This window comes from Nanorana parkeri, unplaced genomic scaffold (assembly GCF_000935625.1).
Source record: "Nanorana parkeri isolate BGI_ZX_2015 unplaced genomic scaffold, ASM93562v1 scaffold129, whole genome shotgun sequence".
NCBI classification, from domain to species: Eukaryota; Metazoa; Chordata; class Amphibia; order Anura; family Dicroglossidae; genus Nanorana; species Nanorana parkeri.
Genome location: NW_017306397.1, coordinates 980204 through 995158, shown reverse-complemented (window position 1 = coordinate 995158; position 14955 = coordinate 980204). Strand labels below are relative to the sequence as shown.

Sequence of the window (14955 nt, the reverse complement as noted above, 5' to 3'; positions counted from 1 at the left end):
AAAGAGGCTCACCAGGCTGCCGCAGCGCCGGGCCGCGTCCAGCCGCCACTCCAGATCCCAGTCGACTCCACAGAAGACCACCACCATCTCCTGATGTGGGCGAGCCGCCAGCATCACATGACTCTCCGGATTTGGAAGATGATGCCCCTCGTTCTGCAGGCGCCGCCGCCCTGCGACCAGATGAAGAAGGCCCAGGGTGCCGACACGGCTCCTCACCCGCCACCCCAGCCGCGGTCATCGCTTCCTGGCATACAGTGGCAGAGCCAGCTTGAGGAAGCCACTCCCTCTTTAAGGGGGGGGGGGGGGGGGTTTCCTGTAGTACACAATATTATATGCTAGGATTTGCAATCTCCCATTGTCAGCCTGTCATTAATCCTACAATTCAGTCATCAAGTACCCTGGTTGCCCGATACTAGAACTGTATGTGTGAAGCAAACACAAGGAAGCAGAATGCCCACAATATGCCGATATTGTGCTTAAAGTGGGACCTTTAATGAACTGGTTCTTGACCACAGCTATCAAAGATCTTTTTGTGAAATGACTCCACTACTCGTCTCTCAGCTTCTACAGGCTTTCATATTATTGTAACATGCCAATTGTTGTAGGAATGAATGACCGCGCCACACCATCATTTGGCTGTCACAAACTCAAGCTCTACCTGAAAGCTATTAGTCTTTTGTAATCTATAACATAATCCTTCCAATGATCCACAACATGCCCCTAAAAGCTAAAGCACAGCTTCTACAACATATTTTCAAGAACTATCTGTATAAAAAGACCGACTTGCCTCAACTGGCTGTGCTCAATGTGAAGGAGTATAGGCCATATTCGAAGACACGCGCTACTTGTCTAATTATTACATACAATTTGACCAATAAACAAAATTGGAGGGATATTTTATTCACTGTATTTGCACTGTCTGTCTTTTTTGGACTTTCCACCTGGCTTCCTGATTAGCCGGGAAGCGTGTAAAGACCGCCACCCAGCTTCCCGATTAACAAGAAAGTCTGTCCCCTCTTACCTTGGTATGTCCAGCCTGTCACCCCCACGGCCTTCCTCCGGTACTCAGCAGGAGCCGTCTGGCCGGCCAATCAGGAAGCCGGGCGCCGTGTAATGATGCGACGCCCTACTTTCTGATTGGCCAGGAGGTCAGCTCCATGCTCCCTCGTCATGAGATGTCGAGGGAGCATGAAGCCATCTTCGCGGCCAATCAGAATGCCGGGCGCTGCGTCATTAGACGGCGCCCGGCTTCCTGATTGGCCAGGAGGTCAGCTCCATGCTCCCTCGTCATGAGATGTCGAGGGAGCATGAAGCCATCTTCGCGGCCAATCAGAATGCCGGGCGCTGCGTCATTAGACGGCGCCCGGCTTCCTGATACAGGAAGTACTCGTGCTAGGCATCAGAGCATTTGGGCGAGTACTCGCCCAAATACTTGGTATCGGCACCGATATCGATACTAGTATCGGTATCGGTGCATCCCTAATATTGAATATCTCACTCAATGCAAGAACCTACAACAGACCACATCCAGCTCTAGAATTACACCAAAGCAGTAGCACAAAGGAAATACTCTGGGATGTTATTTGAAGATTTCTTATGTGCGGCTTCTTTGCAGAAATTAATCAAACTGCCCAAAAGGCAACAAATCATGGATGCTTCTGCCTACCTTGCAAATCTACATCAATGCAAAGGGATTATAAGAGTTCTGAAATACAAACGCTTCTGGAAATTGCAGCATGATCAAGCCAGGTCTATGAGCTGCTTTAGGCCATGCAAACTGAGCAGAGGGAATGAAGGAACTTTAGGCAATTCGTCGAACTTATCATGGCGTCTGAAATTGTCTTTGCAATCATGAATAGCAGCACTCCTAGACCTGATGAAATGTGATAAACTACAATGTTACCAAGTGAATGTTATAATGAACAGAATTACAGAAGTACATTTTAAAACTACATGTGTTTTTTTCTTTCCTTTTTAGTAAATAAAACATAATGGGAGGAATATATATCAAAACTGGAGCAGACAGAATCTGGGGCAGTTGCCCATAGTAACCAGACAGCTTCTCTCTTCAATTTGTTAGGTTAAGGATTGAAAATGAAAAGATTGAAGTTGATCGGTTACTATGGGCAACTCCACCAGTTTTGATAAATTCACCTCACAGTATTTGAATACGTAATTTTTCCCAACCTACAGCCTGCAAGTGTAGAGTGTGAATTTGGTACTCCAGGGCTTCATATAGCTAGTTTAACCAGGATGCTGGGAACTAAATATATTCCTATATCAGATTATATACACAGGTGAATAAGTCAGAGAATAAAAAGAGCAGTCAACAAGTCCTGAGCTAGCGCTGAGCTTGGGGCTAGTTCACACCAAGCGCAGAGCAGGTCCAGAGCAGAGCAGGTGCAGACCGGATCAAAACTGCGTCCAATGTATTCCTATGGTATTTTTAGCTCCAGTTCACATCGCAGCGTGCAGATCCAGATCTGCAAACGCATCAAAAACGCATCAAAAACGCATGCAAATGCCTTGAATGCACTGAAAGCCCATGTTAAACTAAAAAAAAAAAGATATTTTTTTTTTAGCCAAAACGCGTCAAAAATGCATCTAAAAGACTAGTGTGCAGAAACCTGACCGGATCTGCTCTGCATTTGGTGTGAACAAGGCCTTAGAATCAAACTGATCATTTAAAAAGGCCTTAACTGCAGGGCTACCTAGAGGTAGGTTGCTGTCCTGCTGCAGAATAAATTTGGGGTCAATGACACGCCTCCCTGATGGTATGGCATGATGGATAAGTATCTGCTTGTATTTCTCAGCATTGAGGTCACCATTGATCCTGACCAAATCTCCAACATTGGCAGAAATGCAGCCCCAGACATGCAAGGAACCGCCAACATGCTTCACTGTTGCTGCATACACTCATTATTGTACCGCTCTCCTGCCACCTGCTCTTTTGCCGATGGAGTTGGAGATTTGGTCAGGATCAATGGTCTTCTCAATGCTCAGAAATACAAGCCTGTACTTATCCATCATGCCATACCATCAGCAAAGCCCTGATCTCAACATCATCAAGTATGTCTGGGATTACATGGAGACAGAAGGATTTGAGGCAACCTACATCAACAGACGATCTCTGGTTAGTTCTCCAAGATGTTTGGAACAACCTACCTGCCAAGTTCCTTCAAAAACTGTGTGCAAGTTGTACCTAGAAGAATTGATGCTGTTTTAAAGGCAAAGGGTGGTCACACCAAATGTTGATTTGATTTGGATTTCTCTTCTGTTTTTTTAATCCATTCCATTTTGTTAATTGATAAAAATTAACTATTAACACTTTTGTTTCTGAAAGCATTCTTAAAGCATTTTGTCACACCTGCCTAAAACATTTGCACAGTAATGTATATATATATATATATTTTTTTTTGCTCCGTGCTGACCCTGCAAAGGAGGCGAGGCAAGGCAAGTGTTTAAGAAGAAGGAGGGCTGAACTGATCACGCAGAGTCATGAAGGCCAGAGGATCCATGTTGCAGGCTTCAAACTTGTCCAGGTTGTTGAACCATGCAGTTGCAGCCAGGATGCTGAGCTTCAATAGTCTGGAGTGGAATTCAGCAAATGGAACTGCCTCAAAAGGGAGCTACAATCAAGCCCAGCATATCCCCAGTTGAGAAAGTGGGAGCGCCCTTCACACTGGAGAGGGATTGCTTCCAGATTTTGGAGACTTGGAGAGCCAGGACTTTTGACAAACTAAAAAAAATTTCGATTTGTAAATTTCACCCCTTGGCTTGGGAGGGGAGAAAGGAACACTTCTTAAAAAAGGGAGCTGAGGATTTAGCCGCCATAGGCTTGGACCTTTGGTAAGAAAGTGCTTTTACTTCCTTGATTTAAGTATCCAATAATACCCCAAACGGGCCACCGGGCCAGCTTGCTTTTAGACTGGTCCTTCCAGCTTTGCTCCCCCTCCACTGCAGCAATCTAAGATCCTGTAAATAATCACATTCAATACACAGTGTATAGGATGCAAGGACGCTGAGGGACATATCATCGCTGCAGTGGAGGAGCACACAGGCAGTAGGGAGCACTGTCACAGCCAGCCACTCAGGGGATCGGGCGAGTATAACTGTTATTTTCCTCTCTAGACAAAAACGAGCAGTTAACCCTTGCTGTGTGGGGGTAGCCCCATTTTTTTGCCCTGAGTTCTTCTCTAATCTAAATCCAAACAAGGGGCCTGCAGCCTTAATTTTCCCAACACTGTGGTTTTATTTACTAATGTTATATTTTGGGGTATTCTGGGTCAAGGAGCTTATGAGGTGAGCAATCCCGTGCAAGGGTTAGGATAGTTATCAGCAAAACATTTAAGGAAACTAGCAGAAAGTTTTTATAAAGTGGCAAAATCTACCTACAAAATAGTTTTCTTATGCGGTGAGCATTCTTGCGAAAATATGGTCAAAATAAACGTTATAAATCAGGTTACAATACCAGAATCAACATATTGGACAAAAATCCTACAAAGTATCAATTCTGATCTTTTACAAACAGGTTTAGTTACATAATATTTTAGAACAAATCAATGCACTCCTGCTCTAAAAAGGTAAGCAAGTCTGATATGTCACTTAAGCACAACAGTTGGGTTTGTTTTCTTACCGATAATGACAGTGTTGTCATCAGCAATGAGCAGCTTGCTGTGGACATATATCAGTTCAGAGACCAGGTTTCCTTCCAGCTCTGCATGCGTTCTGAGACCACAGAAGGATATGTAGTTCAGCCAATTATCCCCAACTGGAGGAAAAAAAAGATCAGCTGTTAAAAATGTTTTTTATAAAACCATCTCCTATTGACTAATGTCACCAAAACCCATCAACTGACCTAAATGATGCAGAAAGAACAATGCTCCCTATGCAGGTAAAAAAAAAAAAAAAGAAGGAGTATAGCACTAACCAAAAACATTAGGAGGCCAGATAAAATATATGCTCTGGGCATTATGTAAAATATATTGTAACCCTTTTAAGTTTTAAAGTGAAACTTTTTATAGTTATGGAAATGGAGAAGGGATATAATCTACGTGAGTTATTGATTGCTGGTTCCGCATTAGGATTTTGCCTGTTCTGGAGACATCCTGGTAAATTCTTGTTTTCTTGCTGTGTTGCATACTTTCCCATTATTACTTCTAAAAATACAAAACAAAAACATTTCAATAAATATAGTTGACTCATTTGTCTACAATTCCAGGCAACAATTCATGTCAATCAGTGAACTATTAATGCTCGTTAGAAAACACTTGAGATGTATTTAAGACACACAGAGGGAAATTTATGAAGACTGGAGCAGACAGAGTCTGGAGCAGGTGTACATGTCAACCAATCGGCTTCTAGCTTTCATTTTCAAAGCTTAACCAATCATGCAGAAGCTAGAAGCTGATTGGTTAATATGCACAGCTGCTCCAGATTCTGTCTGCTCCACTGGCAGTAAATTCCCTTCACCGTCTCCTCAATTTACCTCTACATAACCCCAGCCAGCCAGATATATAAGAATTCTTAAAGGGCTTCTGATTGGCACTACAGCCTCTTATAATATGATCTTGTGCAGTTTCCCATCACTCTCTATTATCTAAGCACAAGGCAGTAGGAAGCTCAGGAAGAAGACTGTCTGTTTCCACATACGAAAACAACTAGATACAGACGTAACCACAACTAGGTGTCAAGGATAATGGAAATTAAGCGAATAGGCTGTGTTCTCTAAGCCCATTTAAATTCATGTTAAACACTCACATTTTTTTTTCAATAATGAATCCAGATAAAACAAATCTACATTGCATAGCAAAATATTTATTTACATTTTTGCCAAGGTACTCATGTTTCTGAATAGCTCCAACTCGCTCAGCTTCCCTGAACTTCCTGTCCAGTACAAGATCACAAGGGACAAAGCAGTCTGCAGCAGCTGTCCCATCTAAAAGCTTCGAAAAGAGTGGAGGAAGGAAGGAGGAGAAGGAAGCAGTAAAGTAGCTTGCCTTGCTGTGCTTGTGTGTTTGCAGCGACACACACAGCTTACTAGCACAGGCAAGGGTAGCCCCATAGGACCCTGCAAAAGAAAAGGAGACACCCTAAAACTGGATGTCAGGGCCAATGCTCAGGGAACCAGCTGATTCTGCAGGAAGGTAAAACTTTCAAACATCAAGCAGCAGCATCCATTCTAAGTGATTTCATCAGCATTTCAAATGGCTCAAAACCCTTTTGACTTAAGGGTAAGACTTAAGGCGTAAGGGTGTGATGTTGAGGCAAGCCTAGTAGTTTTTTTTTTTTGATTAGCAAAATGTTTTAGCTATGTTATTATACTGCATACTTTTACATGATGATGAATTGCTACATTAACACTACATAGTCTCAAAGGGCTATGCTCATAATTGTCATTTTATTATAGCACAACCTTTTAGATAGAGTTTGGAATAGGCCGAGTTGCAGGGGCTGACTGGCAACTTTGGAGAAAAGACCTGCTGCATTTTAATTGCTGCCACTTTCACCTTTTGATGTTTCATACAACACATAACCCCTGTCATGGCTACTTTTTGTGCTCCCATTGAAAAGAGTTTTCTTCTCACTTGCTGTTCATGTGACGGGTGGCAGAAATAAAAAGCAAAGTAAAAAAAAAAGGAAACTTCTCTAATTTGGACAAAAGCATTTAAATCTTGATAGCAAAATGAAAAGGGTTTTGTCTGGAGTTCGGCTTTAATACACCATTTTATGTACAGGCAGTCCCCGTGCTCTCCGGGCCTGTGTTGGCGGAGGCAGCGGGGACACAGACTGCTGCATACCGCTGATGCCCCACGTACCTCCGCAGATGTGCCGGCTTCCTCTTCAGCCGTTCCGTCGGCTTCCCCGGTCCGGACGATGCTCTGGTCTCCCCTCCTCTGTTGATTGACAGCAGGCAGTGGGCAGATGCAATAGCCAGCCTGCTATTGGCTATTGCAATTTGAAATATCCAATAGCAGGCTGGCTATGGCTCCCTGCATTAAAATACCAAAAAAAAAGTTTACAAAAATTAAATTAAAAAGACAAAAAAAAATGTAAAAAAAGTAAAGAAAAAGTTAAAAATTAAAAATGCAAACAAATAATAAAAAATAAAATTAAAAATAGAAAAAAAAACTATTTTTGCTGTGTCATTTTAATATAATGACCATTAGTGCAGAACTGAAATGACAGACTAGCATGGTACACAAGTAACCTTTTATGTGCATCATCAACCAGGAAAATACAAGATCATTTATGAAGGTCTTTGTGTTATCTGCAGCAAATATCACATAACTGGAACACTTAATCAAAACTATTTTAATGTGCAAAAGAAGGAAAAAAACAACAACTCACTTTCTGTTTTCAGCTGTTCAATGATGGAATGCTCTCCTCTGCAGATGGTTCTATAAATAATTGATAAGGAAGAGAAAATTCAGAACACAGTGTGGACAAGTAATGAACACAACACAGACCGTTTAGAAATAACAAGGTAATGAAAAAAGAGCCGAGTAACCTCCATGTATTGGTTCTGTATGTATGTTACACTATTAGTGTTGGCTATTATGTGGCCAGAGGTCTCAGATAAGAAGCTAGGTTTCATTTATCAATCATTACTAGACCAGATGATAACAAATGTATCTAGACTAAGAGAACATACCCAGCAATTGACACAAGAGGGAGCCACACTACAGCGTTTGTAGAAGCAGGAAATCACAACAATTCTTGAATGTTGTGATGTTATCATGAGACAGACAGCATAGATAGATATGTAGGGTAGCAAAGACTAATGCAAATAACTGTAATAAAAGCAGAATATAAACTTTGATAAAATTGTTTAGGTCTTTTTTTTTTACTTGTGCAGAGTATATTAACATCAAGCTGCAGCTGTCATCACACTAGTCAGGTAAGTTTAGACCACATCTGCTGATAACTTTTAATGTATTTGCCAATGGGTACTTTCACAGGTCACAATATTTTCAGAGATGAATACAGCAATGGAAGATCAGCTTGTGCCAAATCTATCAACAAAAACGGTCAAGTGGACTGATTTGCAAACACTGGAAGCAAGAAGTAGGACCAGAACTGGTGTGGTGGCCTGAAACAGCAAATCAGCTTCCATCTGTCACATGCAGCAAGAAAATTATTGGCTGTAATAAATGTCTAATTCTGATCTACCTTTCTTTGGTCTGGTTTTTGTAAATCAACCCTTTGGTACACCAGTGATGATATTTATCAGTGTAGGCAGTCAAACTTTACCCATCACCCTTTCTCTGTGCATTCTAGATCAGTGTTTCTCAACTAGCTTTTTAAAGGTAAGTGACAGGATTGATTAAAAACCAATGACCTTCTCATAGTGCCGCTCTATTGCTAGCTCAACCGGTAAGATGCTGTTCATTGTCACTGCTCTCAATTGTGCTACTGGTGACACCTTGCTAGAAGCAGAAGCATAGAGGTACAACTGACACACAATGGACAATTTTCACTAATGAGAATACATTATGGCCAGCAACACCCCCATTATAAAATGTGTCTATTCCACATTGCGATTCTGCCACTGTTGGTGTCTGGTGGCACAGCTGAGAGTTTGACATGGTCCTAACAGGTTTAAAATGGGCTTTCTTTCATGGTGCCGACTAGTTCTGGGAACAACAGCAACTCAGCCACAAAGTGGGTAGGCCACGTAAAATGACTGAGTGGGGTCAGTGCATGCTGAAGCGCACAGTGCGCAGAAGTCACCAACTGTCTGCAGAGTCAATAGCTACAGACCTCCAAACTTCGTGTGGCCTTCAGATTGGCACAACAACAGTGCGTAGAGAGCTTCATGGAATGGGTTTCCATGGCCGAGCAGCTGCCTTACATCACCACTGGACTCTAGAGAAGTGGAGATGTGTTCTCTGGAGTGACAAATCACGCTTCTCTGTCTGGCAATCCCATGGGCGTGTCCAGGTTTGGCAGTTACCAGGAGAACGGTACTTGCCTGACTGGATTGTGCCAAGTGTAAATTTTGGTGGAGGGGGGATTATGGTGTGGAGTTGTTTTTGTCAGGGGTTGGGCTTTGCCCCTTAGTTCCAGTGAAGGGAACTCTTAGGGCATCAGCATACCAAGACATTTTGGACAATTTCATGCTCCCAACTTTGTGGGAACAGTTTGGGGTTGGCCCCTTCCTGTTCCAACATGACTGTGCACCAGTGCACAAAGCAAGGTCCATAAAGACATGGATGAGCAAGTTTGGGGTGAAGGAACATGACTGGCCTGCACAGAGTCCTGACCTCAACCCGGTAGAACACCTTTGAGATGAATTAGAGCGGAGACTGCAAGCCAGGCCTTCTCGTCCAACCTCACAAATGCACTTCTGGAAGAATGGTCAAACATTCCCATAGACACACTCCTAAACCTTGTGGACACCTTCCCAGAAGAGTTGAAGCTCTTATAGCTGCAAAGGGTGGGCCAACTCAATATTGAACCCTACGGACTAAGACTGGGATGCCATTAAAGTTGGCAATATAGTGTATGTGGTATTGCCATGAACACTAGGAATAGCCAGTAGGAGAATTTTTGCTGGTGGGTCATGGTAATGGCATAAAAATATACAGCTAAAGTTTGAAGCAGAACTCCAGGGAAACTTTTTCTTAAACCTTGCAGTGGGGCTACCCTTACTTGTAAGGGTTAACGGCTTATTTTTGTCTAGTTGCAAAAAGAAAGTTATACTCACCCAAACCTTACAGCTGGCCGACTGTAACAGCGCTCCCTACTGCCGTTCTCCTCCTCCGCAGCGATGGGATGTCCATCGGCATCCTCAGGTCCTATACACGGTGTATAGGATGTGATGACTCATGGGACCTTAGACAGCTGCAGCGGAGGGGGAGAGAGGCCCCAGGGAATGGTCTAAGAGCAAGCTGGCTCTGAGGATCAGGCGAGTAATTTTTTTATTTTTGCACCTAGACAAAAACAAGTGCTTAACCCTTGCAGTGAGGGGTAGCCCCCACTGCAAAGGTTAACACATTTTTTTAGTTCTGCTTTAAAAAAATAAATCCCAATTTTGGGCCAGTTGTCCATTAAAAAAAAAAGAAAAGAAAATCAGGAGATAACCATTAACGTTTACCATAAAATGAAGGCCCAATTTGTCCTGAAATAAAGTATTCACCTAACACATATCAAGGTTTGTTTTACCCTCTGTCATTAGGGGGTTAAAATATTTTGTTTTGTAAAGAAAAACAAAAAGCATGTTATATTTCCACACAAATTAAAACATAATACATTTTTGTATATATTCACAGGCCAAATATCTTAGAACAAACATTGGAAGTTACGTTTACATGTACATTCTGGGGGGAGTTTATCAAAACTGGAGCAGACAAAATCTGGAACAGCTGTGCATGTCAACTAATCAGCTTCTCCGTTTCATTTTCAAATCTTACCTGAACAAACTGAAGAGAGAAGCCGATTGGTTGCCCCGGGCAACTGTTCCAGTTTCTGTCTGCTCCAGATTTGATAAATCTCCCCCACTGTGTTTCTAGATTTAGGCATTTTTGTAAGCTCTGCGTTACCTGTAGTTGAAATGCATGACCGCCTGCAAGGCACTTCCTCCTCCATTTGAAATGTCTGCTTCGAAACCAGGTAGGAGCGGAGTAATAACATACACGCGATATCTTTTGCCTTCCCTGAAAGAAAATAGTACGTCTAATTCTAAACTTCTGTACAGCAGCAATAAGTAAGCTGTGTTTCTGGTTATTTCAAAAATCCCCTAATTAACAAATCATACTACTGTACATCTACTGGTTGGCCATTTTTAGTGTAAACAATTCAATATATTATTTTAAGATTAATGGCCTTAATTCAGAAAGCAAACACAATAGGATAAAGCTACTTAGTGACAGCTATTCTCTTTTTTATTTTCAGTTTGAATGAAAACAGAAGAAAATACAGTACAGCGACAAACATCCAATACTTGACATGTGTTGTGCCATGGCTGATTGACATATCATGGTATACTGCAGCAATACAAAACTGCAAACAGAAATACCAAGTTGCCCACAGCATCAATGATAAGATATAAAACTCAATACCAAGGCATGGGTAGATTAGCAATGGGAAATTACATAAACAAAGGGGAAGGGGACATAAATGGGCCTTCAGATGCAAAAGAGGTAGAATAGTCTGGAACAGTGGTTCTCAACCTGTGTAACCTCGGGACCCACATTTGTCCTTGGTCATTAAAGTGACATTAAAAGGATAACATTCCCTCCCCCAAATGTTAGTGTAAGGACTTACCTTAAATGATGCCTCTTGATCCGATCATCTTCTTTCCTGTGGTTTTCAGGAGTCCCTCCAGCGATGGTGCCGGTCTCCGATCCAGCGCTGACTCCTGTCTTAACTGGTACTTACTGTCCCACGGAGTCTGTGCGGGTGCACGCTGCTGCATATACTTACCTTGAGTCTCTCGTCTCCTGGCCGAATACCTGAACTGCGCATGCGCCCGCCCCAAGATCCTTTGCGGACGCCCGAGAATCTTCAGATGTTCGGGCGGGAGCGTGCAGCGAAGACACAGGTAAGTTTAAACCCTTTTTAAAAATTAAAAAATAATAATGTTTTTGCATATAGCAGTAGTTATGTAGATATATGCAAAAAACACTGAGGGTTTAATAACCCTTTAAGTCGTGACCCAAGTTCCACTGCAATGGGACGCATGGGATTGCGATACCGCGTGTTCCGATGCGGGAGAGAGAACTGGGTGGGAGATGCATTGGGTGAATGGCAATTCACTGCACCTCCCGCACCAGTAGGTGCGATCGCGTGGTACAGTGCGCCGATTGCATGGGACTGCGAGATTAACGCACTGTACTAGTGTGAATGGGCCCTCAAAAACACTGACAAACACAACACACAATCTCTCACACATACTCCAAAAATAAATAAATATATATATATTTTTAAATCCACCCAGTCTCCCTACCTTACGAGAACTGGAGTGGATCCTCAGCCTTTGTTGTGATGGAGCTCCATCCATATGTGCATCCACTTGTACAGCTCCCTTGTACACACTGTAGAGGTGACGGGAGCCAGAATGTAATTTCACTCCAGTCCAGGCACTTCTACATGACATGCAAGGGAGCTGTAAGCAATACACTTATGGATGGAGCTTCCTCACAGCCATAGCCCTAGCCCAGCCCAGCCCACCTCAAGCTGACACTCAGCATCGGGCAACATATTTTCAATGGCTGTTCAGCGTGAGAACTGACAGTGCTGCGCTAGGGGGAGGAGCCTCTCACCTAGAAAAGTGGAAGGCATGTGGAGACCCAATGAACACGGGGTCGCAACCCACTTTTGGGTCACAACCCACTAGCTGAGAACCAAAGGTTTAGAATCTAGCAGAACGCGTTTATGGTGTCCCTCAACCTTAGAACAGCAGTCTGTCTCTAACCAGTTCTAAAGTGGCTAGATCAGGGGTATCCAACCACTGCCTCCAAATTTTTTGGATCTATATAGGGACCCCTATATAGAGAGATATTCTTCTACATCATATAATCTATATATTCATTTCATCAATCCACTGTCTATTGGTAGGAGGAAGAGGATCCTTCCACCACATTAATATAAAATTACAAGCTTGAAACAAAGCCCCAACAATGCCCATTTGTATATTCTGATCCTTAAAAATTTCATTTAAGTCCAAATGGATTTAAATATTACAGTCACATGGCTAAAATAAAGATACTTATTTTTGTGTTAAAGATTTGTTAATCGAGCCTCATGAGCATATGCTGTACCCAGGACTTTGTGACATACAATAAACTTTCTTCTTGGATGGAGAGCATGCATGCACAGTCAAACTGAATGGGTGATCTATTATGAAGAGTGCTAGGTGTCATTATTACTAGACATGTGCGATTCGTTTCGTTCCGAATCGAAATTCGGACGCATTTTCGGAAATTCGGACATTCGGATGTATCCGAATTCCGAATTACAGACATAACGAATGCTAACGAATCCGAATTTCCATTTCCGAAATTCGGTAGCGTTAGTACGAACGTTCGTTTCTTATTCGTTTCTTATTCGCTTCGTTCGTTGGAGCAAAGTGACATTAGAGAAGGAGAAAAATATTTTTCCCCCTTCAAATGTCACTGCTGCAAACGAACGAACGAAACGAATACGAAACGAATAAGAAACGAATAAGATCAGAAAACTAAACGAACGTTCGAACTAACGCTACCGAATTTCGGCCGAATCCGAATTCCGAATCCGAATTGACTTTCACACCTGAATCACGAAAAACGAAATAACACAAATCCGAATTTAAAACGAAACGAAACTAAACGAATTTCTTGGCAGTGCACATGTCTAATTATTACAGGGAGCTGGTAGGGGCAAGCTACACTGCAACCATGCAAGCTTCATCATACCACACTCCACGATTTGGGATTTTGAAGTTCTCTGGAATAATGTGAATGGGCACCAAGACATGCCTACCTTTTAAATTTAGCATACAGTTTAAAAACTCTAATGATGTACAAATGCACCTGAAGAATAATGCTTAAGGCCTCATGCACACTAGCAGGCTGCGTTTAGGCCCAACAGAAGTTATATGGTATCTATAAACTACTATATGCGTCCCAGATCACTTTTTTTCTGTGCCAGGCTTAGTTGCGGCTACACACAGTTACATGCGGTTACGCGCGTTTAGCTGCATAAAATTAGGCTAGTCGGACCCGGAAAACAGATATTTCTATTTTGGGTAAAGTGACCTAGACTAAAGGCACATAGACACTGCTGGAAGCATAGGTGTGCATTCAGTCATAGAAATGCATTACATGAGTCCAGGTGCGTTTAGAAAGGAGTTCCAAATGCACCTGAACTCAATGTTTTGGTACGTAGTGTGCATGAGGCCTAAGTATGATATAAAAACAACATGGGTCCACATGCAGTAAAGAGCAAATAATCTTAAGTACAGTAACCTATAGCAACCAAATGTATCTCTTTCTGGCCTGACTTTAAAGAAGGGGTCTCAAACTCAATTCACTCGGGAGCCACTCAGCGAATGTTTTTCTCCCATGGGGGCTGCTCGCCATATCTCATACTTTAAAATAAAATGTAACTATATCCGGTTTGGTTTGGTACTACGGATCCCAATACACACACAATAAGGCCCCATTCATATCTGTAGGTTTAGGTGCAATTAAGGATTCCTGCGTCAGAAATTTGCGTTTTCCTGCAGCAGGAATCCCTAATCTGGTCTTTACAAGCGGCCACTGTCACCCATTGAAGTTAAAAGGAGAACTATGAGGTGAGTGATTTTCACTTAACCTCATAGTTCGAGCCGACGTGTGACAATGAAACTGTCACACATCGGCTCAATAGATCGGGAAGTAAGCGAACACATACCGGCGCTCGCTCACTTCTCGGTCCTGTCCCTGCAGAGAGCCGTGACCATCACTGAACTTTGGGTCACGGGAGGACGCTAGTTTGTGTCCTCCTGTGACCCTAAAGAGAAGTATGGGGAAAAACACTTACCCCATAGTTCTCCTTTAATGATCAGGTGACGGCAGCTGCATGTAAACGCCTGCCCACCGCATGTAATGATATGTAATATTACATGGGGTTAGAAAATACTCTCTCTGTATGAACAATCATTGCGTCCAGGGAAAGTAATTGCTTCCTAACCGAATGTAATCATATCACGTATCATTACATGCTGTGTGCAGGCATTTACATGCAACTGCTGTCACCTGATCATTAACTTGAATAGGTGACAGCTGCCGCTTTTAAATGCCAGATTAGGTAAAAAACGCATGTTCCTGATGCCGGAATCCCTAATTGCACCTAAAGATACAGGTGTGAATGAGGCCTAGTACACTTCTACTCCCCCAACCCATACACATAAAAAAATACTAGCCCATTACATATAAAATAATACCCCCCATATACACATGAAACCCCCCCCACATATATATATATAAATTT

The 14955-nt window shown here is 42.5% G+C and overlaps 1 protein-coding gene across 1 annotated transcript in view; it reads right to left on the bottom strand.

Annotated features, from left to right (window-relative positions):
• PLD1 (phospholipase D1) overlaps positions 1 to 14955 on the bottom strand; it is an 84889-nt gene that overhangs the window by 14507 nt on the left and 55427 nt on the right. The window contains exons 20-22 of the mRNA XM_018553759.1: positions 10545 to 10658; positions 7351 to 7400; positions 4637 to 4771 (exon numbers count right to left, since the gene is read on the bottom strand). Coding sequence (XP_018409261.1) covers positions 4637 to 4771; positions 7351 to 7400; positions 10545 to 10658 — 299 coding nt within the window. The remainder of the gene's footprint in view (positions 1 to 4636; positions 4772 to 7350; positions 7401 to 10544; positions 10659 to 14955) is intronic.